Below are 26,069 nucleotides of genomic sequence, written 5' to 3'. Positions count from 1 at the left end.
TCCTTCAGCTCAGTTCTTTCAGTCAGTTTATTTGAAAGACAAGCCCGCTCCAAGCAGATCGGCCAGGCATGGCCAACACAAGCAGGCTGCAGGTCAGTCTCAAAGCCACAAAGTGGGAGACTATGCTCTCCAAAAATCTCTACGCTGCCTGGCTTTAGTGTAGTGCAGCCATAAAAAAGGAGAAAAATCAAGTGCTTAAAAAAGGTTGTCCCGTCACTCTCACTGCAGCCACAACAGTTCATAGAAAGAGGTGGCCAAAGTCTCTCCACACACGTAGTGTCCATCATTCACAGCCAGATCTGTTAAAAAATTATTTACATCCCCCTCCCCGCCCTGCAGAACAGGAGCTTCTCATTGATGGTTTAACTGAAAATTAGATATAATCAACATGCCTTCCCCCAGCCCTCCCTAGAAACAACCATCCCTGATCTTAGCAAATAAAAATCATAATCTTCTCATCAGCCCCAGTTATAGAAATAGATTTTCTGCCAGGCAGGCAAGTAATCCATCAGTGGCCCTGAAATGAGAGAACAGAGACATTGCACATTTAGAAAGGCAAAGATCAAAAGATGTACACAAATGGTGCCAGTACCCACTCCACGTTATGATACCCAGCAGTTCCAGACCTCCCCTTTCAAAACTAAGAAACCCCTGAACAGAATAGTTATTTTTGCCAAGGTGGGAGGCAACTTTGGGATGTAGTGACAGAGTTTAGAGCAGGACCAAGGAATGCGTGAAACATGGTCAACACAGGCATGATGTGGGAAACCTCTCTCTCAGTGCTGACACACCTGGGTTCTGGTGGGAAGGGACGTTGACAATGACCAAGGGAAAAACCTGCATGCAGCGAGTCAAGAGGACACAGCAAAGAGAGACTGCTCAGCAGTAATGAGCAGGTGCAAACACAAAAGCAAGTGCTGTATAGCAAAAAATGCTTATGCTGGCACAAGGTTTAATGCAGAGAGAAAGGCTGCATTTCAAAGCCTCTCTGTAATCATTAACTGGAGGAGTGGCTCCTGAGTTAGCCAGCTTTGTGTCTTCCTCAAAGAAAGGACAGTTCCACAATCCAATCTAATTCCATATCAGTGCCATGAACTACTCCAGAAACAGTTTGACATCATCAGGGAAGAGGGGTAGGTGAAAATCTGGCCCATAAAAAAGGGATCTTTGTGTGAAGAACTAGGAGAAAACAGACCTGATTTTGGTTTTTGATTTTGGGGCTTTTGGTTTATAATATGCTCTTAGCGGGGTTAATACCTCTTGACAGCTACCCCTCACATCTGTATTGCAGACTGGGGATCAAGGAAAAGGATTCAGAAGCAGGGTTCTGGTGCTGTACTGTAGTTGCAGAAAGCCAGCCCAAGGGAACAGGCGTAGGTGGCAGGGACAAACCTCTGCAGCCTGTGAGGGAATCTAGAAGTCTACCACTGTGGTTGAGTACAGGTTGCAATCTTTTTCTGGTCCATCTTAAAGCAACTCCAGTACCAATACAAGGTACAGTGAAGCTAACCATCCTAGGGACATCCCAATTCCTTTTTCAGGTCAGAAGCTCCTCAACAAATACTCTACTCAACTCCCACGATTTTTCTTCGCCTACAGGAAACAGGGACAAAGCAATGGGTCCCACTTACGTGTGACAAAGCCAAGTCCAGGCACGTAATCAGCCAACAAACGCAGGAGGAAGAGGATCCTTGCCCTAGTAAGGGAAAGAGTATGAATGAGTTCAGTGGGACATCTCCCATCCCAGCTGTTGAACACGTTAACAGTGACAGCAGGAGTTAGGCAAGGGGCTTGTATTAACCTGGTCACAGGCACCCAGACCTCTTCAGATCTGCTCACCCAGTCCCCTGATGCTATTTCTGTTCAAAGGGAAATTCTCAGCAAAAGCTCAACAGGGCCCCTTACTCTGAGTATCGGTCATAGAAAGGAGATCTCAACAGGTAGTACAGCAGCAGGATAGTTCGTCTCCTCAGCTCTGCTCGCTCTCTCCTGTTCAGGTCTTTCAGATCACTCAGCAAGCTCAAACTGGAAGGAGAGGAGCAGAAAGTGAACTTACAGCAACAGCAGCTGACAGGAAAATTAAAGTGAGTTTCTAAATGCTCTCTGCCCTCAGGTCCCTACAGAGCAGTCTGCACCAGAACAGAGTACTGTGTTACAGAAAATACCCAAACATGTTCATCGCCCAGTTAAAAACAAGGCTAGCCCCTGCACACATTTCTGGCAGTAGGGCCTGCCGTGGATTGGGGAGCAGGGGAAAGTGTGATTTTTTTCAGCAAGTACCCACAAAGACTGACCTCGAGATATCCAGGACTGCTGAGAGGAGCCAGGGTTTCCATGATCTCTGTCCCCACACTCCCAAACTCAATACTAGGAATGCACAGTCAAGGAATAGAAAGAACCAAACAGGCCTAACAAGAGGCACAGAGCCAGACAAGCAGCCTGCTAGATATCAGCAAAGCTCTACAGAGCCCGAAAGAAAACACTCTTGGGCACTGCTGGAAGGCTCTAGGGAAGGGATTGGAAGTCTTGTGCACATAGCTCAACTGGCTGACGCTGACCATCAAGATGCAATGGAGGAGTTCCCAGGCCCCTGCACAAGCAGAGCAGCAGCAGGAAGAGAAGTATGGGGTGATCCTACACCACGGCTCAGCAGATGAGCCCATAGCACCCTCTGCTGGCACCCGGGGTACAGAGCCTGCTCTCATGTAGCCAGGGCAGGATACAGTGGAGCAGAGGACGGGTAACATAGATCGATTCTGCGATGGTTTCTTGGAGACCCAGAGGAGTGGGAGGCTGGTTCATCTCCTCTGCTCTTCGGCTCTGTGTCTCCTCCCTCTGCTGGGGGGATCCCCAGTGCCTGGACTGCAGGGAAGGAGCTGAAACAAGCACATCAGGTCACTCACATAACAAGTACCTCCCTACAGTCAAGCTCATCTCTCTTTGCACTGTGAAGTAGGTGAGCTGGAAGAGAAGCACAAGCAGCAAGACTATGGCTGCACCTTCCTTGTTGCTGCCACTAAACAGCAACCTCACTGCTTGCCTGAACAAGGGAGGCAGCAGGGAGAAATATTCTTAAGATTCATGTTTCTTAAAGCAGAACTACCACTGGTCTTGCACCATGTGTGAGAATTCCCATTGCTGTAGTATTTCCCTGCCCATGGGGCCCAGTGACTGGCAGGATACACCCCCATACAAGCTAATCAGGTTTTTTGCTCTTTACTGCCCACATACAGGACCATACATCAAGGGCACAGAACAGAAGCAGCTTAGACAAACACAGAAAACAGGCTCAGCTACTTACTATTTTGGAGAGATCTCACAACACGGCTGGAACGCCTACCAACATAGGTCTGATCTTTCCCTGAGGAGTTGCCTTCCACATCTGCAGGAGAAAACAGCCACAGGGGTGAGGCTCTAAAGGAATGTATCTCAATTGGTCTCTATATTGTCAGCAAGAAGACTGCACCAAAAGTTTGATCTAGTTCAAAGTGGACCATCCTGAAAGTGCTAACATTACAGAGCTCTCAGAGGGTGAAGAGAGACATTTGCTTGGCATTACCCATCAGAGCAGTGGACTCACAGTCTGAGCCAAAATTCAGACAGTATTTCCCAAACTAAGGACAGCACTGAGAGCTCACCTTCAGAGTGGAGAGACTGCTGCTGCTCCCTGTTCAGCGGCACTATAGGAGGAGACGTCTGGATGCCAGCTTTATACCACAGCAGCAGCAGGAGGCGGAGGATGGCCCTGCAGGCAGACACACAGGAAGCCTTCAGTACCCAGTTGTGGAGCTGGGTTGTGCTGTGCCCGAAAGATGACATTCCCAGAAGAGGGAAACACTCAGGTCTGCTCAGGGAAGACACGAGAGGCATCCTTCTGCAGCACAGTACTCCACACTGCAGGAGGCTCCACACTCCCCCAGCCTCAGGGACCGGCTGCTCAGTCTTGCATGGGATTTTTCCTGGGGTAATGCCAAGACCCCTCCAGATTGCACATCCAAGCACATGCAGCCCCCTTCCCCACCGCCTGTGGCACTTACTTAGCCAGCTGGATGAGGACAATGATGGTCCATCGGCCCATCTCTCCCCACACCCTGGCTGTCCCCATCTCTGCAAAGACCTCCACACATTCTAGCACGCTCAGCCAGGTCAGCAGCTTCTGCTGGGGCAGTGACTGCAAAACACAGGAAAGGGGGACAGGATGGAGGTTCTGCTTGCAAGTTGAAAGGGAAAGATGCACAGCCTAGTCTGGTGGGATTCTCGGAGCTGAAGGAGCAATGGCCCTGGAACTCAGAGCCTCAGAAACAAGAAGTGGTTCCTCTCCTACGGCCAGAGCCTACATGCAGGCCTGTTTCCCTACTTCTGAGCAGGAGCAGACCTGGATATCACAGTACCATATGGAGCTGCAACTCCAGAAATGGGGAAAATATAACAGCTGAACTCCAGTTTGCTTTCTATCTGAAGTGAAGCAACTAGCAGTCTCCTGGGTAGCCGCACAGTGCCTGAAATCCAACGGCAGAACTTTCCTCCTCCTCTTTCTAGAGCTGGGACACTTGATGACTCTCTTCCCCAGGCACAGCTGATGGGTACACTGATGGAGCACAGGGTCCACTGCTGCTCTGAAGCAAATGCCTGCCAAGTACAAACTTATAGCATCAGTCTGGATCCCAGGCATGAAGCCCACAGCAGCCTGGACTCTTTCTGCAACAGAAATTGCCGGTGCTGTTCACCATGAAGTACAGCCTATATTACGTGAAAAGCACCCACAAAGAAGATATAGCTGAAATTCACCTCACCCCACACTCAGCTTTTATCACCAAGGGAAGCGAGTCTTCTGCTCAGATGGTTGTCACATACCCCGTGTTCCGGCCAGGGCCGCCTGTGTGGACTGACACCGAGCAACCCACATCCAGGCCCAGCGGGCAGGCAGGCGTGCAGCAGAGGGCTGTCTGGGAAAAGAGGAGCCCTCCTTCTCCTTCCCCAAAGGGTCTAACTGAGGGCCGGGAGCCGGCCTGGGGATCTGGCGAAAGAGGCGGCAGCCAGCTGCTTTCACCTTCGCTTTGCTCAACACCGCAAGCAAAGAAAGGCTCGGTCGGAGCTTCGGCCGCTCCGCAGACAGCCACGGTCGCTGAGCGGATCGGTTCCGGGCGCAAGTCGGGGCCCGATCCCCGGAACCCGAGGAGCGCTCGGCTCCGGGCCGGCGGCCCAGCGTTCGGCAGCCGTACGGCGGCGGCCGCGGGCCCTGCCCCCGCGCTTACCCCCGGCAGGCCTCGGGGCAGCTCCTTGCGCAGGATCCAGTCGTTGAGCAGCACCAGCAGGTTGGAGGCGGAGTACACTGCAGCGGGAACACGGCGCGGGGTTACGGGCGCGCCGCAGACGGCCGCGGGACCGCGCCCCCCGCCGCCCCGGGCCCTACGTACCGAGCTCCGATAGCTCGTGGGCGTCCGCGAAGCGACCTGCGGGGAGAGGAGAGGAGCGTGGCCGTGACGCGGCGCCGCCGGGCCGTACGCGGCGCCGACACGGGGCGAGGGCCGATCCGCACCTGGCAGCAGGTAGGAGAGGCCGCGCACGGTGCCCTCCAGCTGTGCGGTGGCGGCCGGGTGCCGCCGCACGTACTCCTGGTAGCGCTGGCACAGCTGCCGCAGCCGCTGCACCGCGCCGCGGGACGGGGCCGCCGCTGCCGCCATGCTCCCGCACGGCCCCGCGCTTCCGGCCGCCGCCACACCGCGCACGCGCGACCCGCCCCGCTCTGCGCGGCCGACGGGCGCCGGGGCGGGGGTTTAAAGGCACGGCGGCGGCGGCACGGCAGGTGCGGGGCGCGGCGTGCGGCGGCGGGCTGGGCGCTGTGGCCGGGAAGGGGCGCGCCGGCGGACGGAGGGGTGGGAGGCCGGCGGCCGGCCTGTCAGCCGCTGGAGGGATCTCACGGACGCGTTCCTGTCGCGGCCGGGATCGGGAAGGCGGTTCCCACGAGAGCCGTGCCCGCGGAGCGCTTCGGCTCGCCCGTCTTTGGGCACCTGTCGGGGGCTTGTTTCTGGAGGCGGCAGCAGTCCGTGCTTCAGAGGGTTGGAACTGCGGTGTCCGGCTGCTGTGGGGCCTATGAGCGCTGCCCGGGGGTCTGTACTGCACGGACGGGTGCCCCGCAGCCTCGCGTTCCCTTCCTAATACGTGAGCCTGCCCTCGTGGAGCCGGGGGACGTGCTTAGGGCCAGCCCGCAGCCACGCGGTGCGGCTCTGAGAGATCCGCGTGACTGTGGTCACGCTGTGAGCTTTGTGTAAGTGCCGACCCTGTTCTTCAGATACGGGGTGCATCTGGCTGCAGCCTGTTGCAGCACGGGGCACCGAAGCTGTTTTCTTCCCTGCTGTGCTCCATCCCTGCCTGACTGGTGCTCCTTGGCCCCGTGCTGAGTCTGCGTGGCCCGGGCTGTGTGACCTGCTGACCTGGGCCGGGCACAGGGCACTTCAGAAGGTGCACAGTGTGGGTAAGGAAGGCGTTTTATGGCCTCTTGCAGCTGCCCCGGAGCAAACGGAGCCCTGCCGTGCTGCCTCTCCTTCCTCCTGTCAGGTTACCTCTGCACAATGGATGCAGTGTGTGCCCGCAGCCTCCACCGCGAGCGTTGCCATTGCACGGGCAGGCACTTTATCCTCTCTGATCTCTCTGCTTCTCCCCCCTTCCCCTGAGGGTTTGTTTTCCAGCAGGCTGAGTTCAAAAAGGGCACGAGATACAGCTGGCAAACAGCCCGGCACTAAGCAAACCGCTTCAGTCTGAATTGCATGGATTAGACCCAACTTTCAGCTCACATGCAGAGCTACCTGGAGCTGCTCTGAAATGCAGCAGTGGAGATGCTGGCGTGAGTGTCAAGGTGGGGTGAAGTGGCACCCGGAGCCTGTGACAGGTTGGGGACAACTCATCCATGGTCACTGCATGCTGCTGATGACTCTGGGGGCATATTCGGTGCAGACTGCTGGGGCTGTTCGCCTTCAAGGAGACAATCTGGCCTTTCCAGACAGCAACTTGAGAGCCAGCTGCTGAGGAGTCTGCTGGAGGCACCTTGTCCGCAGCCAGAGGTGAAGCTTGATGCATCGTGTCCTTGAGCCACTCTGAATGGTGGCACCAGATAGAGTAGCTCATCCTGAGTGAGAGGCTCTTTGGCAGAGGATTCACTCCCTGCCCCACCCCTGCTTGTCCTGTCTGACTTTCTGTCTCCCTCCTGCCGTGAGCGAATTTGGAGGACAGTTGGAGTACCATCGTGGTGCCTTTTTATGGTAAATAAGCTGCAAGGGAGCACTCGCTGCAGGAGGAGCTGCTGAGAGCCCATGAGATTGGGAATGATTTAAATTGCTTTGGTTTATAACGTCCCTTGTGGGGGCAGAAGGTGAAAGGATGGGTTAAGCAGCAGTTTCTGCCCTGACTACCAGGAAGGATCTCTGAACAGCTCTGTTCTTGCACTTACTGTTGGTTGGAGTGACAGAGATTGGTGCTTACTGGAAATCCTCTGACTGAGGCCAAACGGTTCCTATGCTCCAATGACGAGGGATGCAGGCTCAGCAGTAATGGCAGGAAAAGAAGCAAACCCGAAAAGCACATGCTTTGCCAGCTCATCAGTGGGGGCCATGCTGAAGTCCAGCTTGCTTGATTGCCAGCAGTTTGCTCTTGGCTCAGAGCTGCCAGACTGCACCACTTCTGGGGCAGCTGACTCCAGGCAAAGCATTGCTGTGGGGCTGAGACAGCGCTCCCCAGCACTGGAGCTGGGATACAGGATAAGGCAGAATAGATTCAATGTACTGATGCATGGTTGTGCCTTTGGAGGTTGGTACCTGGCGGAAGTTGGTGTTCTTCCCAGCCATATCTTCCTGCTGCACTCCCACCAGCAGTGAAGGAGCCTGGCAGCATGAAGTTTGGGGCATAGATCCTTCTTATCCTGGTGTGGAGTGGCCCTTCTGGCCCAGTCTCCCCTGCATGCACTTTCAGCCTCACTCAGCTCTCATGCTGTGATGTCTGTAATGTGCTTTTGGGTGAGCTCATCAGCCCTCTGGGATGGCTGGGGATAAGTTGTGGCTGGCTCCGAATGTCTTGTGGGGATTCATTTCCAGAGATTATTTTGGTCCCTGACACATGAGCCCTGACGAGAATGGAAGGCTTCATGCACTCATAGCATCTCTGTGGGGGCACCTTTCAGGAGAGCCTGCAATTCCTGCCCAAATGAGGAGGTGGGCAGAGAACTGCAGCAGACCATGTGGGTGGCTTGTGTGCTTGTCCCCTGCTCCCTTTCAGCCTGCTGGGAACCAAAGGGCTGCACCAGCAGACGGTGGTGGTGTGGTTCCTGTGTTCCCAGAGTGTCAATGGTGGTCCACTGGAAAGAAAAACCCAAATCAGCCAAGCTGAAAGGGGGGTTAAGTGAGCCCTCTGACTTGGAGGCATTTTCTTTCTGTTCCCTATCATGGTGCTGCTGCCCTTCCCAGCTTAGCTGAGACTTGGCACCTCTTCTTGGCTTCCCAGGAGGAACAACATGCCTGGCAATGTGCGCACAGCCTTGCTGTGAGATCATGGCTGCCTCCTGCTTCCAGATGCCTCTTCCAGAAAGCCATTTAGAGCCCTGGGCTGCTGCTTGGATAACTCCCTGCTCTGATTCATCAGCAATGTGCAGTCTCTCCCATTATATCCCAAATCAGCCTGTGCTAAAGGCTGAGAGCGAGAGGCACTATCTTTTAATAACTATGTGATGCAGCTGGAAAAAACTTCAGGACTTGTAGTTTGTAGTTCTCTAGTGGCCTGGGTTAATGGGATGTTTGGGGGGGTAAACTGGGATGGCTCTAGGAACTTCAGGCAGCAGTGCTGCTGTAGGGCTATTCCTGGCTGAGTAATGGCCACTGTAGGCTCCACCTCATCCGTCTGGGATTGCCACACCTGTACAGGGAGTTTGCTCTTGGTGGTGGGAGGATCCAGCTTGTTTGGCAGACATGTGCCCAGCTCTCACTGCTCACAATCACCTCTGCTGAAGGTGCCTTTGGTTGCCCAGCTCACAGCTGTTGGAACTACACAGCTTTGTTCTCGGCAGCTTCTGCTACTTCTTCCAGGTGGGTGCCTGAGGCTTGGCTCTTAGCTGCTGATACTGTGTGAGACTTGCAGAGCAGAGGTAGTATGAGGCTTTGTTGCTGCAGGAGAGTTTTGCTGAGCACCCGTGCTGTGTTTCTCCACCAGAGTTGCTTGGTTTTACTGCTTAGTTAGCAGCTGTTGTGCTACAGTGCTACTGGCCCTTTTTCGGACTGATGTTGTGTACCTTGTTCCCTGTGTGCTGTGGTACGGGATCTTGCTGAGATTAGAGGGATGCAGTGGGAGCTGTATGCTGCACTCTCATTTATCTGTTGCTTTGTGAAGCAGAAAGCAGATCAGATAAATCAGGAAGATGTGTTGGGAAGTTTTACCATGGCTTGAAGATGCTTGTCCATCTGCTGTGGCAGGTAAAGGGTGCTCAGCCCCATGTGAGCCAGAGGGGTATGTGTGGGCTGCTCTGCTCCCCGTGGTTTAAGTGGCTCTCTCTGTCCCCCTCTCTGCCTTTATCTTGTCTCTGGGCTGTGTGCCTGTCTGGACCGACTCCTGACCCACCTCCAAACTGCCCAGGGTATGTTTCAGTGCTCAGGTTACTGAACGTGATAGTTAATCTCCTCACTGCCGTACAAGTTCAACACTTGCTACTGCCTTCGTTTGAGAGGGAGCCAGGGGACTTGTGTTCCTCTCCCAACTCCTGCTAAAGAGTTGGTGTGAGGACTCGCACGTGTTGTAATGGAGCATGGTGGCTCTGCCAGCACTTCTGGGTATGGCCCTTGTGTGGGTGGGGCATGTGCTATGGGATGCAGAAGTGCTCTGGGTCTAGGAATATGCAGCACATGGATCATTTCCCAGGGGCTGGTTGGGTAGCCTCAAATAGCACTGAGCTGTGCTGGGTAGCAAGCTGGGGAAAAGGGGCAGAATGAAGGCGTGAGATGGTGCTGCTGGTGATTTATAATGCTCCTGGCTGTGCAAGGGCCTGTTGCCATAGCTCTTCTGTCCAGTAACTCTTCATGTGACTTCTGGTTTTCAGGTGACAGCAAGGTGCAAAACCCTCAAGCAGAGCTGGGATGTGCTCTGTGCACCTCAAGATGGGAATCCCTGCTTAGAGGGTGGTTCTTACAGCTGCTACTGCGCCCTGCCAGCTTTCTCAGCTATTGCCACGTACCCCTACAACGCTGAAGCTTCTGAAGGTTGGTAATCTTGCTTTCTGAGTAGATGAGTTACATGTGCTTGCTTTCCTCCTGTCCCAAAGGTTCTGTGCTCAATATGGTAAAGTGGGGGCAATTGTGTGGCACTACAGGTTTCCTCCCTGTTCAAACGCGTGTGTGTTGAGAATGTGCAGGGAGTCCTGGTAACAGTGCTGGCACTTGTAAGCCTCTGTAGGCAAGCTCTGCAGGGAAAGACCAGATTCCTGCATGAATCTGTAGAAAGAAGTGTGCTCCCATCTCTATTGCTGTCTCAGTTTAACTTCCCTTGAGTACATGCTTCAGGATCCTCTTCACCAAACACCGGAGTGTTCTATTGCTTGTTTCTTACGTGGTGGGCAGTCAGGGACTGGGGCTGAGGAGCTGGAAGAAGCTCTCTGTGCCAGGGGAAATGGGATGACACTCTTCTGAAGGCGGAGAGCTTGCGCTGATATTCTTCTCTAGTAACTTCTTTTCCCTCTGCCCCTACCCTAAGTGTTTCTGTGGGGCCACTGTTCTCAGTCGCTGCCTCTCCTCCATCACTCATTAGTGCACAGCTTGGCATGCCAGCGGAGGGGGCCTCAGCATGTCTGCGCCTTGATCGGATTTGTCAAGGCTCCTTCCCTTTTCTTCCTGTTCATTGAGGGCTGAAACAAAGCAAACAGAAGAGAGGAATTCCAAAGAATAGGAGTGAGGGAAGAGAAGGACGTGGGACTGACAGGCTGCCCCTGTTCTCCCTTGTCTGGTGGGGCAGAGGGGGAGGCAGAGTATTTCAGGAGGTGAGACCTTTCCTGTTCCCAGCCATGCCACCAGCTGTCTCGCCCACAGTGCTGGGAGCAGTTGTGTGCTGCAGCCCAAAGCTCTTCTGACCCTACTGCCTGCTGGTTTTCCTTCTGAGGCTGTCCCTGTTATGTGCTGAAGGACACCTTCAGTAAGGAATGAGGCTTGGGCCTACTGCCTTCTCTTAGAGTTGACATGGGGGCCTTGATAGAGCCTGAAGGGAACAACAGTGTTCAGACTGCTTTGTCATGTGCTGTGTTAGAAAGGTTTCTCTCTTTACCTGTGCCAAGAAAGTTTCTCTGCTAGATAGCTCCTAATGAGCCCAGCACAGAGCTGCGTGTGCTGTATGAGTGCCAGGGCAGCAAGACATCAGCCCCTCCCAGATGGGGCCAGATAAGTGCCTGAACAAGGAACTTCTGTGCAGCCAGGTCTGGGAAGTAGAGACAAATGTGGCTTGGCACTTGAAGGCTTCACAGAAGGCAGGGACTCAGAGGTGAGTCCTGGTCAGCCAGGCTGGTCTGCCTCAAGTGCAGTTTCGCCTTGCCTTCCTGGCCCTTACTCCCACCTCTGCCATCTGTAGGACACTGTATGGGTTTCCTCTTCCCCTTGCCCTCACTCTCGCTAGGGCTTGGCTCACAGGAAGCAGCAGGATGTGAAGCAGCCTTGGCGTTCAAATCCTTGAGGTGAAATACATCCTTGTGAATGACCCCCGCATAGCCCATCTTGCGTGAAAGCTGCTAGGAACAGCATTTTAGCCACAGCCTCCGTTCCTTTTCCTCCTTCCTTCTTGTTCTTTCCCTTCTGGCAATCTCTCTGCTCTGTGGTTTAATTAGAGAGCAAAGTAAAATGCTTAGACTCTAAAATGTACAGATTAGGAGGGTTACTAATCCTTTTCCTCTATGGGTGCTCACATCCTATCCAATCAGATATTGAGTTCCTTCCCCAAAGTGGAAACCCAGCCAAACTCAAGGCCTCTACCTCTCCTCCTGCTTGGAGCACGGGAGGAAGAAGGGAGAGAGAGGAAGCAGGAGGGAATTGAGCTGTGGGCTTTTGCGGTCCTCAGGGTGGGTTCATAGTCAGCACTGGCTGTTCTCACTTCTTGTGCCTTGGCTATTTTGGGTGTTCTAGGAGCAGTGAAGCAGGAGCTGTGATTCCCCTGCTTGCTGTTGTCCACTGAAGCAGTTCTGCCAGAATGTTTCACTGCTGACCACAGAAACCTTTCCTTAATTCATTTTTGAGTGCTATCTTCCTGTTCTGATAGGGAGGAAAGGTAGGGGGGAGAACCACTGACAACACTTTCTGGCAGAAGAAGCAACTGCTTCCCTGTACACACGTTCTTGTGTGTTTATACACTGAATGAATTGGTCTGAGTCTACTGCTTTCCTTCTGTGCATACACCTCTCCATGTTCCCCGTTGTCAGTCCTGCACTCTTATTCCTAAATTTGACCCTGATGGTTGCCTGGTGGGCTGAGGTCTGTCCCACTCCTGCTGTGGGCTGGGTGTTGAAGAGGTTCTGGTGGATTGCGGGAGACTTAAGCTTTTGTCCTGAACCACTCATCTGCCGCTTGGTTGAGTTGAGGCATGTGTTTTCTTCCCAGCCTTTGTCCTCTGCTGTGAAAGTTCAGGACTTAGCTCAGTAGTGTGAGGAAGCCCTGGGGGTGGGAACAGAGTTACCAGCAGGATAAGATGGGGAGGAGTACTGGGGAGGTTCAGCATAGTTTGGGTTTCAGGGGTATTTTTGTCTCCCCTTTCCTTCAGGAACCACCTTCTTGGGATTCACTTCCCTTCTTTTTGCCCCTGTCAGTTGCTTCCTTGTGTCCAGTTTGCAAAATACTCCCATGTAGGTTCTGTTGGCAGCTGAGTTTGCTGACTCTCAGACCAACCAACAGCAATACTTTTGCAGTGTCAGAGCTAATTTGCAGTGCATGTCTGTAGCTCAGATATCACTTCAGAGCTATGAAATGCCCACGGTACTCTGACTGGATGGCAGTATTGCTGCTTGGGTTTTTAATACGTCCCTCAAGGCAGGGCAGAGCCTGCCCTGAGCCATCCTCATTTTCTATTTATAGTGCAGTTGTTCCATTCTTTTGCAGCAAGCTCTACTTTCAGCCCTCCTTGGGCACTGAGGGCATCAATGCCACGAATAGCCCTGAGTGAAGATGTGGGAGTGGCTGTTGGGGCACAGCTCCCAGTTTGGGCCAGTCCCTGGTGGAAGAGGCCAGCTGTGAGCAGCTCTGCCTTGTGATGAGTGTCAGCCTCCTCTGTGCTGTCATCCGTTTTCAAACGAGATGCAGAGGGTCTGCCCTTCCTTTCCTCTGACATGCTTTCAAGTGCCTGGTGAAATGGATTTGGGCACTGCAGGAGGTGTTCAGAAGAGCAGCCCCAGGGAGGGACCTTAGTGTATTGGCCAAGGTCTGGAGAGCAGCTTGTGCAAGAAGCCCTGCCTTGCATTTGTCTTTCAGCCAGCGGTGTGACCTCTTGGTACTCTGAACTGCTGCTTGCTAGGGCAAGAAGATGCCTCTTCTCTGCTGTACTTGGCCTCCCTCAGGGCCCCGTGAATGCTTGCTGGTCTTGGGAGAGCTCAGTCTGAGGTCTGAGAGGAGCCTGCAGTGCAGAGAGCATCACCCTCCTTAGTGCTGCTGCTTAAACACAACTCCTGCATCCCTTTGCTTCTGTTGCTCTCAGCTTGTCTGGAGAGCAGAGCTGAGCAAATAATTCATTGCTTCAGTGTCCAAAATCAAAGGCTGGAAGAAAATGAGAGGAACCGCAACCCAGTTTGAGAGACATTTTTTATCTTTTAAATGTAACAGAGCTCAATTGCAAGCAAAACAATGCGAAGTGAGACTTTTTGCTTGGAAAGCAAAGCATTTTGTTCTTGTTCAAAACTTGTCATGAAGTAGCAAATACTCCAGAGCTGTCTGGAAATTTCACTTCTCAATCAGAAACTATTCAGCCATAAACACTTATCCAGTTCGGCTGGCAGTGAGATATCCTAGGCACCTGGGGCCTGGCTCAGAGTTGCACCCCTGACATCTACCCAGGGTTGGTAGGGAGGAGGGATGTTTTGCATGAGAGGACACCTCCTGCCAGTCCCTACCTTGGTGAATCGGGGTAGGTTGCACGCTGCTAGCTGGAAGTTTGAGGCATTGCTATGCACAGTGACAGTCTCATCCCTTTGCTTTGTGGGGCATGGTGACTGCTGTGTGCTCCAGCAATGGGCATTGCTAGAAGAGTTGTTGCTAAGACAGACTTAGAAGCTGGAGCTCCTGACTGCTGACCCTGCTGTTGCTTCTTAGCTCTTACCCCAGGAACATGCTGCTGTTTGCCGCATGCCTGCAGCAGTTAGGAGAGCCAGAGGAATCAGGAAATGGCCTAGTGAGCAGATTTCAGTGTCCGGAGACAGGGACACAGTGAACCTTGTGCATTCAGAGCTGGCCATTAGCTGCAGCACAGTCATCAGCAAAATGCAGATATTAGAAACCTGATCCCAGCGGAGGGATGGGAGTTGGAGATCAGCCCAAATGCTTTTCCTCTTCTGTTTCAAGAAGTGTACAGGATCCTTCTGTCCCCTGTTGTACTGCTGCACAGAATCCAGGCTTGGTTCTTCTCCTCCTAGCTGTGTTGGCCAGGAGAGCACATGATGATGTGATGCAGGCCTCTGTGTCCTGCTGATTCCCTTGCTGCACAGAGCGACAAATGCAGCATGTGCAGAGGCATGCAACCCAGGTGTGGCTGAACGCTGTTGCCAGCTGGGTCTTTCCAGCCTCTCCACAGGCTTAAGAGGAGTGAGAGCACATTGCTGACAGGGCTGGGTCTGGGTGGCCCTATCATGCCTTGCCTGAGGGTGGTGGTGAAATGCACCTGCGTGGCTTGCAAACATTGTGGGACATCTGGCAAACCTAAGCTTCCTGCACACTGCTCGCATGCTATGCTGTAAATCCTGGCTCCCTGTGCTTGCCCCACAGATGATGCAGCAGAACTGGGTGCCCAGCTGTGGGTAGGAGCCTGGCTGTGTGCTCAGCTAGAGCAGGCTATGTCTAGCAGAGCCTCATGATCAGTGTTCCTGCCAGCAGGAACTGTTCCCTGATGTGTTCATGGGCCTCAGATGTGGAGAGACAAGCAGTGAGGCATGTGCCTGTGTCAGGCTCAGTCTGGACTTGTTGGTTTCCTTGTGCTCTGAGAGAGAAAAGGAAATAGTCTGGTGATGAAGCTCCCTGCTTTGGGGGCCATTAGCTCCTGTTTCCTGAGCGGTGTGCTCTTCTGTCAGAAGAGAGTGGCTTTTTCAGTGTGACCTTTGTGGAATAAAATACACAAGAACGAGGCACAGCTGAGGCACAGAAGCAAGGGGGTGCTCATCTTAGAGCTTTCTCCGTAGCTTGGTGATTGTGGAGGGATGGCAACAGTGTGTTCTTGTTTTACAGCCTGTATTCTGGTCTCTCACTCTGTGTCTTGATCCCATCTCTGGAATATGGTGACTGCTTTGCCACAGGTTGTTCTTCCCAAGGAGATACGGAGGTGAAATTCTCACTTCAGTTTCACTTATCATAAGACTGGGAGAAGGAGGGGTGGAGTGGTAATCCGGAGCATGGGGCTTTAATCCTGCTTTCCTGGCCAAATTCCTTTCCGCCTCTGTACATTCCTGCATCTGCTCTGCTCAGAGCTGCCTGTGTGGTATCTGCTGGTGCGGCCCTTGTCGCATGGAGGAGGCATCTTGGAGATGGGAAGGGAGATGACCTCTGATTGATTGCAGCTGGGTGCTGCGGAGCTGTGATCTGCTGAACAAGGAGCCCGCCTGTCCCCTTGTTTTTACTCAGAGGAGCAAAATGAATTGTCCCCTGTTGCCTCTCCTCAGAGACTTTTTTCATCTCTGTCTCTTTGCTGGGTCCGGCCCAGCAGTTTGCTTGTGCTGGGGGAAGGTGAGCCTTGGGCTTTCACATGACCCGTGCTAGCGCTCCCTAAACATTAACTCCTCACCTGATGGGGAGCAGGGAGTCAGGGAGAGCAAAGGCTGGCTAGACTGAGCCAGAACAAGGGCACTGCGGGGCTGTGGGCAGCCTGGGGGCATGGTGGGCAGGTGCTGCTGCTGACTCCTCAGAGGTCAGGCAGGCACGTGTGGCTTTCCTCAACACCCTTCATAGTGGTGGTGGCTGACGTCTCTCCCAGGCCTGGCTGCAGGTTGGTGGCCTCTGACTCCTGGGTGGGAGGCCCTGCTGGGCCTGGAGCCCTGTTAGTACAGATGGCTGTGGCCCTTGTGTCACTGCAGGAGGTGGAGGTGAGGTGACCCCTATTGTAGCAACGGACTGGCCTTGGGGGGACCTTGAGCCCCTTTGTCCTGTGTGTCCCCACTCCTTCTGGAGCTGCCCTGCTCCTGTGACAGGCATGGGGGAGGGAGGGGGGCAACCTGCTGTGGCCAGCACTTTACCCCGCATCCTTGTGCTGGTGTTGGAAATGGAGAACAGTGCTACTGGGGAACAGCTCATCTTACCATGGGCAGTGCTCATCTGTTGTGAGCAGGGAGTGTGAGCAAGGGAGGCTGGGGACAAGTGCCGGGGCTGCAGGTATGGGTAGAGCTGTGTGCGGAAGGTGTGAACGCTGCATGCAGACCAGTGCATGGTCCACACCACAGGCAGGGCCCTCCACACAGCGCACACTCACATGATGCCATGGCCACTGGTTCCCAGAGTGGCGCTTGGCTGAGAGCTGCTCTGTGCTTTGCTCTCCTCACTGTGTGGGGGAGGAGAGGCTGTGTAATTGCCTTCCTGCTTGCCACCTCCTCCCCTCTTTCCCCCCCCTCCGCAGCCCTAAAGTTCCTACGTGATGGATAGCATGGGGTGGGCAGGCCCTGGGGCTGAGATCCACTGAGGAGTGAAGGTAGAGCTCCCACGGAGGGTACAGCTGGCTCAGGGGAGTGGGGCCCATGGGGGTTTGCTCTTGCTGCTGGGGCCAGGCTGGGCAGGAAGGTGCTGTTAAGGTGCTATTTATTAACTGCCTGTTCTGCCTAGAGCTCTGCAAAGACAAGCACGAGCCCGAGCAGGAGGTGAATGCATCTCCTGGGGCAGTGATTTCTGCACTGCCTGGGTGGGGACCAGGCCTCCCCAGCCCTGCTCCATCTTCATAAGGCAGGCCCATGCCTGCTACTGCAGCTGATGGGGTGGAGGACAATTCACGTTTCGTTTCCTTTGCTGTGCAGACAGTTGCATCCTAATCCCCCCATGCTGCCACCCTGCTGTGCCTGCTCCCTGTGTGGTGGGAGGCAGAGGGCAGGATCTCCTCTATCCACTCTGTCCCAGGGGAAGGAGCTGCCTTTCCCAGCCCTGGGGCCAGGCGCAGGGGAGCTGCAGGTAGAGGCAGTCCCTGCATAGTTAGCATTCCCAGCCCTGCCTCCCGCTCTGCTGCTGCTGCTGCTACTTCGGGGTGCCGCACTCCCAGGCCGCTGGGGCTGGAGGCCTGCCCTGCTCCTGGACCATGGGTGGGCAGCGCTGTTTCCTTCCTGCACCTGCGGCCTGTCCACGTAGCACCTGCAGCCTGAGTGCTTGCAATCTCTGCTCTCCGAGTCATCGGGATGGCAGCTGAGCAGCCCACACGCCACACTTTGTGCCTCCTTCCCATGTGGGCAGCACAGCTCACAGCTGTCTTCCAGCTCCCCCCACGGATGGCACAGTGCCCTGTACCTGCCCTGGGAGAAGAGAAAGCAGTTGGTTATGGGGTACCAAACCCTAACACTGTCCTTATCTTGACTGAAGAAGGGTATGTAGGGCCTGGGATCAGGGAGGGAGTTGTAGGGCAGCAGGCGGGTCTCTCCTGCCTGCCTTAGGGCAGCTCACTGCCCCAGTGTGGGGGGCTCTTGAGCAGCAAGTGAATTTAATCTGGTTTTGTTTGTTCTTTCCTCCTCTGAAAGGGGGGCCAGGGCTGGGCGTGCGGGTGGGGGGAGATCGGGTTTGAGAGCGGGAGGAGCTGGGGGGGAAGTGTCAGATCTGAAAGGGAGGAGTAAAGGGAGGATTGGGAAAGGCAGAGCCAGGAGGGAGTGCGGCAGCAGGCTGAGAGCCACTTGGGAGGCACTGGCAGGAGAAGGGGAAGGCAGGTAAGGGAATTGCTGCCTGGGGCAGGCTAGGGGCCATATGGGGAGGGAGGGGTTGGGGGTGCTGCAGAGTACAGACTCCTTGGGGCCGCTTCAGCATCTCTGCCCCGGGCCTGCTGCTGTCTTAGCCCCATTGTGTTCCCCAAAACTGCTGTGCCAGCCACGTGCTTGTGTGCGGAGAGCACTGCTCCCTACTGGGAGGGTCCCCAGCACTGCAGGCAAGTGGGACAGAGGCCATGGGATGAGTGGGAGCAGCGGGGCTATCCCTTCTTTGTTGGCACGGAGGTCTTTTTTCCCATCGGTTGGTTTTTTTGGACAGCTCAGTGTCTGCTGGTCTCCTGCTCTCCTCATTCCCCCTTTTGTGCAGTGAGCTCAGCACAAAGTTTGAGGGACCCCTGGTGCACAGGTGGGATGGTGGAGGTGGGTCATGTTCTGGTGGCAGTGTGCGGAGCCCTAGGAAATGCTGAAGTTCCTCATCAGGGTCCTGCAGGGCGAAGGAGCCTATGCCCACTTGGTGCCTCAGCTCCCACCATGCCTGTGGCAGCGGTTCCTGCCTGGGGGCATTGGTACGCCATCCCCTCACCCAGGTTGTGTCCTCCCAGGCTGCCCGCCTCATCCAGAGGCCCTCTGGTATCTGCACATCAATGGGCTCTGGAGTGCATGGAGGGAGGGGAGTGGAAGAGGCCCTAATCTGGCCCATTCATCCGAGAGGCAGCGCGGGCTTTTGTGGCGCCTTCAAATGCTGGGCCAGGCTGGGGACGGGGGGGAGATTGGTGGTCTCTTGCTTTGCGGTACCTTTGTCTGCCCCATGCACCTGGCTCCTGAGGGAGGTCATAGGGCAGTGCTTTTTGAGGCCATCTTTCTGTTCCTGCATTTGACCTGGGAGGTGACACACAATTTCTCCACCTCTTTCTTCCTATGTAAAAAAAGATGGCTTGTGTTTGGAGGGCAGGAGCCCTGCAGGTGCCTCCAGCTGCGTGTGTGGGCACAGCGGTGCTTCCCCTGTTGGGCTGGGATGTGGGGACAAAGCAGATAGCGTGGTGCCATGGAGCAGCATCTCAGAGTGGTGAAAGCAGCATGCCCAAGTCCTCTCTGCTTCCCCCACCCCCTCCAGCCACCCCCAGGCCATGTGTTCTTTTAAGCTGATGCTCCAGACTGCCTGGAATCTTTTAAGTGTGACACTAAACTTTACCAGGGAGGGTAGCTGCATTCAGCCTGAGGAGAAAGCGGAGGCGTTTGACCTGCTGGGATCTTGGGAGGAGACAAGGGATGCCACTGGAGTTCCCCCATGCCCCTGCTGGCAGGAGGGCTGGGAAGGCATCCAGTGGGCTGGGCTGGGGCTCCTCACTTATCTCAGCATGGGCTGAGCTCCCTGGCAGCACATCTTGCCCAGCCCAGCCATGTCCTTCAGGCTTTGCCTCAAGTGCAGTGGGGGAGGGCTCTGCTCTCTCTCCCAAGGGCAGGCACTGGGAAGCAGTCCAGAACCAGAGATCTTACACCCGGAGGATGCCGAGAGCTGTTGGTGACCCTGTTCTCTGCTTCCCTGTCCTTCCAGGCTCTAGGATGCTGGGGCCAGCCAGACTAGGCCTGCCCACCTGATCCTTGGCATTCGCTTCCGCCAGCCCATCATGTTGTGCTCCTGGCGTGTCAAGCTGAAGCTGCTGCTCGCTACCGTCACCCTTGCCGTCCTCCTCTCCTGGCTCTACCTCTTCATGGGCAGCCTTGAATGTAAGTGAATCTTTCTCCCTCAGTTCCTGGGAAGGTCCCTAGCACAGAGCAGGCTAGAGAGGCCAAGGCCGTGGTAGGGCTGCTGTATGGCTGTGGGTGTACTGGTCTTTGGAGCCCTAGGGGTTTTCCTGGGGACTGCTGGAGCAGAGCTGTGACATTGGGCACGTGGGGTGTCCTAGGACCTCTCTGATCAGGTTGGGGCTCCGCCTCCATCCCCACGCAGTCTCTTCTGGCTTACCACTGCCCTCTTGCCATGCCCACATGTCTCACCCCACGTCCCCCCCATGTCCCCGCAGACGGCCGCTTTCTCCTGCTGCCGCCGTGCCTGGGCGAGCAGCCGAGTCGGGATGTGGAGCGGGAGGCCCTGGCCTCGCAGGTGCGCCGGGTGGAGGAGGAAAACCAGCAGCTCCGCATGCAGCTTGGCCAGGTGCAGGTGGAGGGCAGCGATGGCATCCCGCAGTGGGGGGCCTCTGCCGAGGATGGGCCCCCCCTTGGAGGTGACAGGAACAACCGCACGGCCTGCCCCAAGCAGCGGATGGTGCACAAGTGTGAGGTGGGTGGCACAGCCAACAGGGCTGCTCAGAGGGAGCTGGGGCTCTGACTGTTCTTTGCAGGAAGAAGCCAGTCTCAAAAAAGCAATGTTTGTCTCTGGGCAGCTCCTGCACGTTGCAATTGTGTGTGCTGGACACAATGCCAGCCGGGATGTGGTCACCCTGGTGAAATCCATCCTCTTCCACAGGTAACAGGGATGTGCTGTGCCAGAGGCCTGATGGTTTGGGGTTCCCTGGTATGCTATAGGGAAGGTAGTGCTGGAGGAGAGAGGCTCTAAGTCCTCTCTCTGCCTCCTGTGTCATTTCTGAGACTTAAAAGGGACAGAGGGTAGTTGTATTCCACCCCCAAAGGTGTGATTTTTCTCCGTGTGCTTGATGTCTGTCCCCTGCCGCGGTGGGAGAGATGGGGACCATGTCTGCTTCCTCCTGCTGTGGTGGTGAGTGCTGCTGCATTGCCCTTGGCAGGAAAAACCCCCTCCACTTTCACTTCATCACGGATTCGGTGGCCCACCAGATCCTCCAGACGCTCTTCCAGTCCTGGATGGTGCCTTCCATCCACGTCAGTTTCTACAACGCCGATGATTTGAAGGCAGGCACTCTCTCCACTCTGCATTCTCCTCGCTTTCTATCTCAGCTGGGTGCTTGGAGGGTCCCAGGGGAGTGGCAGCGAGAGTGGGAGGGAGATTGTTAATGCTTTTTCCTGGTTCCACAACCCTGTTGTGCCCCTCTGCTGGCCTCCTCTGTATGAGAACATGGCTCTCCTGCCCAGGCAGGAAGAGCCCACCTATGCCCAGCCCTGAGGCCATGTCACCTTGCAGCCAGAGGTGTCGTGGATCCCCAACAAGCACTACTCTGGCATCTACGGGCTGATGAAGCTGACGCTCACCAAGGCACTGCCCTCCAACCTCTCCAAGGTCATCGTCTTGGATACTGACATCACCTTCGCCACTGACATTGCTGAGCTCTGGGCTGTCTTCGGGAAGTTCTCTGGTGAGGATGGGGAGCCTTTGGGACCCACTGGAGCTCTGACAGGGCCTGCTGCCACATCAGCATGGTGGTCCCCATCAGCTTCAGAACTAATGTAGAAGGTTTGCTTGCACCTTCCAAACTTGTAGAGGTGTGGGCCACATGTATGTCCCTTTCTTTCCTCAGAAAAGCAGGTGATTGGGCTGGTGGAGAACCAAAGTGACTGGTATTTGGGCAACCTCTGGAAGAACCACAAACCATGGCCAGCACTGGGACGTGGCTTCAACACAGGTGAGTGAGAGCTGCTGAGATGGCTTCTGCACTCTGACAGAACACCCAGCTGGGGCAGTGTGTGCGTGGGGAGGCTGGGGAAGGCTGACGTGGGCATGTGGAACTGCTACAGCATCCTGGAGATGTGTGCACAGAAGTGGCACATCCCAGAGGCTGGAGGCACGCGGGCTGCTGTGCTCCACCGGTGGACCTAGCCTCCTCTTTCCTGGCACCCAGGGGTGATCCTGCTCTTGCTGGACCGTCTGCGTCGCCTGGGCTGGGAGCAGATGTGGCGGCTGACGGCAGAGCGGGAGCTCATGAGCATGCTTTCCACCTCGCTGGCCGATCAGGTAAGGCCTCCAGGGTGGCCAGCCCTGCTGTGTTCCCATAGCAGTGCTGTCATATGGGGGCCATTCTGTCCCCTTTATCCTCCTCTGCACTCGCCATTCTCTCTCCCAGGACATCTTTAATGCAGTGATCAAGCAGAACCCAGCCCTGGTGTATCGGCTCCCATGCTTCTGGAATGTGCAGCTCTCCGATCATACCCGCTCAGAGCTGTGCTACACCGAGGTCTCAGATCTCAAGGTGGGTAGACTTTTGTGGCATTTGAAGCAGAATCACAGGTTCTCCTATGAGGAGCCCTGTGCTTTTCCTACTAGATGCTTCTGCCACGTAGGAGACAGGGTGCAGGATCCAGAGGTCTCGGGCAGTGAGCAGTGGTGTTTGAGGGCTTTGGGGAGCACTGGGTGCTGCTGACTTCCCCTCCGCAGCACGATGTACCATTGCTCCCAGGTAATCCACTGGAACTCGCCCAAGAAGCTGCGGGTGAAGAACAAGCATGTGGAGTTCTTCCGCAACCTCTACCTGACCTTCCTGGAGTACGATGGGAACCTGCTGCGCAGGGAGCTCTTTGGCTGTGCCAGTCTCCCCAGCCCGCCCAGCGACCAGGTGAGGCTGACCACAGCTCTGTCCTGGCCCAGGGCACGGGACAGGCAGAGATGCTGGCAGTTCCCTGTGCTCCCCCCCCCGAGTCTCCCGCCATGCCTCACCTTTGTGGTGTTGCAGCTGCAGCAGGCACTCGAGGAGCTGGATGAGGATGATCCCTGCTATGACTTCCGCCGGCAGCACCTCACGCAGCACCGCGTCCACCTGTTCTTCCTGCAGTACGAGTTCCTGGCCCTTCCCAACCCCACCGATGTCACCCTCGTGGCCCAGCTCTCCATGGACAGGTACTTACCGGTGGAGTTGATGAGTGGTGGGGTTCCCCCTCCACTGCCTTTGGGGTGACTTTACAACTCAGGAGCTACGTGGGATCTGTAACATGGGCTGCTCACTCTCACACCAGAGCACTGCAGCAAGGAGCAGCAAGCAGCCTGTTTTGGGAGCAGTAATTCCCTCCGCTCTCTCCTGAACTGGACTTGGATGGCTTGCAGCTTTCTGACAGCCCTTAGTTCTGGGTCTGACCAGGTGATTCCCACAAGGCAGGGCTCCCACTCACACAGCGCTCTCTGCTCTGCAGGCTACAGATGCTGGAGGCCATCTGCAAACACTGGGCCGGCCCCATCAGCCTGGCGCTGTACATGTCAGACGCGGAGGCCCAGCAGTTCCTGCGCTACGCCCAGGCCTCGGAGGTGCTGAGTGCCCGCCGCAATGTCGCCTACCACATTGTCTACAAGGAGGGGCAGTTCTACCCTATCAACCTCCTGCGCAACGTGGCCTTGGCCAACACACAGACGCCGTATGTCTTTCTGACTGACATTGACTTCCTGCCGATGTATGGCCTCTACGATTACCTCAGGTAAGGAGTTTGCAGGATATGCCCCAGACAGCCATTTCTTATGTGTAGAAATGGGTTGTTTTCTGCTCAGTCTTGTGATTCTGTCCTTCCTGTTGTCAGACGGCAGTGGATCAGGAAGGAGAAGTGGCTCCTGTATGGCAGCACTGCGTGCTCCCTAAACGCATTAATCCCTTTATGGAGCTGTGGGTGGGCTGGTGGGGCTGATGAAGGGGAATTAGGAATGGGGTTGTAGCCACAGCTGATGGCTACAGAGGCCTCACACCCTTTCTACCTCTGTAGGAACTCCATCCAGCAGCTGGAGTTGCCTCACAGGAAGGCAGCTCTTATTGTGCCGGCATTTGAGACCCTGCACTACCGCCTGACCTTCCCCAAATCCAAAGCAGAACTGCTCTCCATGCTGGACATGGGCTCCCTCTACACCTTCAGGTAAGCCCTGGAGCTCCCTGCCATCCCAAAGGCTGCCACGCGCAGCAGAAGCCAGTCCGATACCCTTGTGCCTTGGGGGCCATAGTGCGGCCGCTTTTCCTGGTGTCTCACTTCCATCTCTCCTCACAGGTACCACGTGTGGCCAAAAGGCCATGCCCCAACTGACTATGCCAAGTGGCGAACAGCCACCGTACCGTACCGTGTGGCCTGGCAGCCAGACTTTGAGCCTTACGTTGTAGTGAGGCGAGACTGCCCAAAGTACGACCAGCGGTTCGTGGGCTTCGGCTGGAACAAGGTGTCCCACATCATGGAGCTGGATGCGCAGGTGGGTGCCGGGGCCACGGCCGGGCAGTGAGGTGTTGGTACCGTGCTGATGGTGACAGTTGCCGCTCTGTCCTCAGGAGTACGAGCTGCTGGTACTGCCCAATGCCTTCATGATCCACATGCCCCACGCTCCCAGCTTCGACATCTCCAAGTTTCGCCTGAATGCTGGGTACCGGGGCTGCCTACAAACGCTGCGGGAGGAATTCCACCAGGACCTGTCGCGGAGATACGGGGCTGCTGCACTCAAATACCTCACCGCCGAGAGGAACCTATGACACCTGAGGACAGTGGGTGCAGGGTGCTGGTAGCAGGCGGAGAAGGGAGGGTGCAGGGCCTCCTGCCCCAGCTCGCCTCGTAGCCTTGCCCAAGGGATCTGATTTGCAATGGGATGTCTGTAGATAAGAGGGAGGATGCCAGCTGTGAGATCAGGCAGCGCCTGTGGGTTGAGTTGGTGCAGTGTGGCCCAGGATTTGTTCAGATCATTCCTGTGTTAACAGGGGAGCTTCCACTGTGCCGGGGGACTGGTCTTCCCATCCCTAGTTCTAGCAGATATCAATTCACAGCTTTTGTTAGCTCACCTCAGCCCGGGGCCGGGCCTCGAGAGGCCCTGGAGCTGCACTTTTCCCCTCTCTGCTCCTCTCTGCAGTCCCAGTTTGCAATCCTCTGCACATCCCTGGAGCCTTGGCAAGTGGGAAATGGCTATGGGGACCATCCTCTTGCGTCATTTGTGGAGCAAGGCCTCAGAAGAGGTGTCCTGATGATCTAGGAGCTGAGGCCAGAGATCACTAGGAGCTGCGGAGTCACTGGACCAAGGCTGGCTCCTCATCCCCGTGGATGCAGAGTCTCTCCTGGGATGGCCCAGCTATAAGTGAAAGCAGTCTGGTGCTTGGTACAATCCTTCTGCCATTGTGGTGGATGGCATAGCTTCACAGGGGGTCTGTGCTCCTGTGAAAGAATTCATGGCAGGGACTCCCAGTGCCTCCCCTACTCCTGGCAGTGCCAGGGCTGCCACCAACAATCAGGGATGGGACTGACCCCAGGGAGGCCATAGCTGAGCACCGTGGTCTGCAGTGGGAGCAGCGTGGCTGGCTCTGCTCTGCAGCTGTCACACACTGGAGCACAGAGGATGTGTTGCTTTCCTCATGCTATTTAAATTATTTATACTTTTCTCATAAAAATTCAGTGGTTAGGGTGTCATGGGTTTTTTGTTCTGTTTTTGTTTTGTTTTGTTTTTAAGCCTTTCTTGCACCTGGATGATTTTGCTGCTGGCACTGGAGCAGCTCCAGGCCCGGGGCTGCTGCAACCTATGCTGTTCTCTTAGCATTATTCTGGTCTGCAAGAGCTAGAGCTGTGCAGGTGTGAAGATTTCCGTCCGTGGTGGGAATGGCCAGGAGGAGCCATACAAATCGCATTGTCTGGGAAGGGCACAAGCGCCTCTTGCTTATTCTCTCTTTTTAATTTAATTTTTAAATTAAAGCTTTTTTATTCTTTTTCGTATCCTTGTTAGAACGATGTGGTTATTAATGCTTTCTGCAGTGAACCTGCACAAGCACGAGGGAGCAGGCTGGTAGAACTAATCTTGGTGTCAGTGCTCAGTGGGTGAGCCCTGACGTGGGCTGCTGGTGGACACTGCAGCCTGCATGGCGGTGCAGCCAAATTGTGGGCTGGTCTGTGGCTTCATAGCATGGCTGTGTGCCCCCAGCAGCACGTGGCTGAGTCCTGGATGGGCACTGGGACCTAAACAAAGGGCTCTGGGTTCACGGTGCTGGTGGGAGCACAGCCTGGGATAAGGACTTGGCTCCTGGGCCTGGAACAGGAAGCCCAGCCTCTGCAGGGGTAGATGGGGTGGCAGCAGGCTGGGAGCAAGTTGTTGGCTTTGGGAACAAGCTGGTTCGTTATTCGTTCGAACAAGCTTGCT

General features: G+C 55.3%; 2 protein-coding genes across 8 annotated transcripts; one reads left to right on the top strand and one right to left on the bottom strand.

Moving 5' to 3' along the window:
* Positions 1-9: 9 nt before the first annotated feature.
* Positions 10-5,712, bottom strand: PEX16 (peroxisomal biogenesis factor 16). Of its 2 annotated transcripts, none has more exons than XM_052693463.1 (11): positions 5,540-5,712; positions 5,418-5,453; positions 5,256-5,332; positions 4,038-4,171; positions 3,639-3,745; positions 3,302-3,382; positions 2,724-2,876; positions 2,295-2,367; positions 1,906-2,025; positions 1,632-1,696; positions 10-517 (listed from the first exon to the last, which is right to left on the bottom strand). In XM_052693463.1, the coding sequence occupies exons 1-11, from the start codon at positions 5,682-5,684 to the stop codon at positions 459-461; spliced, it is 1,050 nt and encodes a 349-aa protein (XP_052549423.1). In that variant the 5' UTR covers positions 5,685-5,712; the 3' UTR covers positions 10-458. The 2 variants fall into 2 exon arrangements, 1 of the variants encoding a protein (XP_052549423.1); XR_008209057.1 differs by having other exon boundaries at positions 503-517; positions 1,802-2,025.
* Positions 5,453-25,645, top strand: LARGE2 (LARGE xylosyl- and glucuronyltransferase 2). 6 transcript variants are annotated; one of them, XM_052693456.1, is made up of 16 exons: positions 5,453-5,549; positions 10,076-10,235; positions 19,644-19,816; positions 20,113-20,369; positions 20,473-20,555; positions 20,833-20,956; positions 21,186-21,357; positions 21,520-21,624; positions 21,841-21,953; positions 22,063-22,188; positions 22,396-22,551; positions 22,669-22,832; positions 23,123-23,401; positions 23,681-23,827; positions 23,957-24,152; positions 24,229-25,645. In XM_052693456.1, the coding sequence occupies exons 3-16, from the start codon at positions 19,717-19,719 to the stop codon at positions 24,424-24,426; spliced, it is 2,220 nt and encodes a 739-aa protein (XP_052549416.1). In that variant the 5' UTR covers positions 5,453-5,549; positions 10,076-10,235; positions 19,644-19,716; the 3' UTR covers positions 24,427-25,645. The 6 variants fall into 6 exon arrangements, with proteins under 6 accessions (XP_052549416.1, XP_052549415.1, XP_052549418.1 ...); XM_052693455.1 differs by lacking the exon at positions 5,453-5,549 and adding an exon at positions 5,723-5,806; XM_052693458.1 differs by lacking the exon at positions 5,453-5,549 and adding an exon at positions 6,179-6,462.
* Positions 25,646-26,069: the final 424 nt, after the last annotated feature.

This window comes from Tympanuchus pallidicinctus, unplaced genomic scaffold (assembly GCF_026119805.1).
Source record: "Tympanuchus pallidicinctus isolate F22 unplaced genomic scaffold, pur_lepc_1.0 scaffold3, whole genome shotgun sequence".
Lineage (NCBI taxonomy): Eukaryota > Metazoa > Chordata > Aves > Galliformes > Phasianidae > Tympanuchus > Tympanuchus pallidicinctus.
Note: the sequence above shows the minus strand (reverse complement) of the source record. Positions and strands in the feature narration are given on the sequence as shown.

Bases quoted from the DNA above. Each gene is read 5' to 3' on its own strand.
- LARGE2 (XM_052693456.1), top strand. From the start codon at position 19,717: ATGTTGTGCTCCTGGCGTGTCAAGCTGAAGCTGCTGCTCGCTACCGTC. The intron at 21,954-22,062 runs GTAAGGCCTCCA...TCTCTCTCCCAG, and splicing joins CCACCTCGCTGGCCGATCAG to GACATCTTTAATGCAGTGAT. The intron at 24,153-24,228 runs GTGGGTGCCGGG...CTCTGTCCTCAG, and splicing joins TCATGGAGCTGGATGCGCAG to GAGTACGAGCTGCTGGTACT.
- PEX16 (XM_052693463.1), bottom strand. From the start codon at position 5,684: ATGGCGGCAGCGGCGGCCCCGTCCCGCGGCGCGGTGCAGCGGCTGCGG. The intron at 4,172-5,255 runs GTAAGCGCGGGG...TGTGTTTTGCAG, and splicing joins TGCCCCGAGGCCTGCCGGGG to TCACTGCCCCAGCAGAAGCT. The intron at 3,383-3,638 runs GTGAGCTCTCAG...TTTCTCCTGCAG, and splicing joins GCAGTCTCTCCACTCTGAAG to ATGTGGAAGGCAACTCCTCA.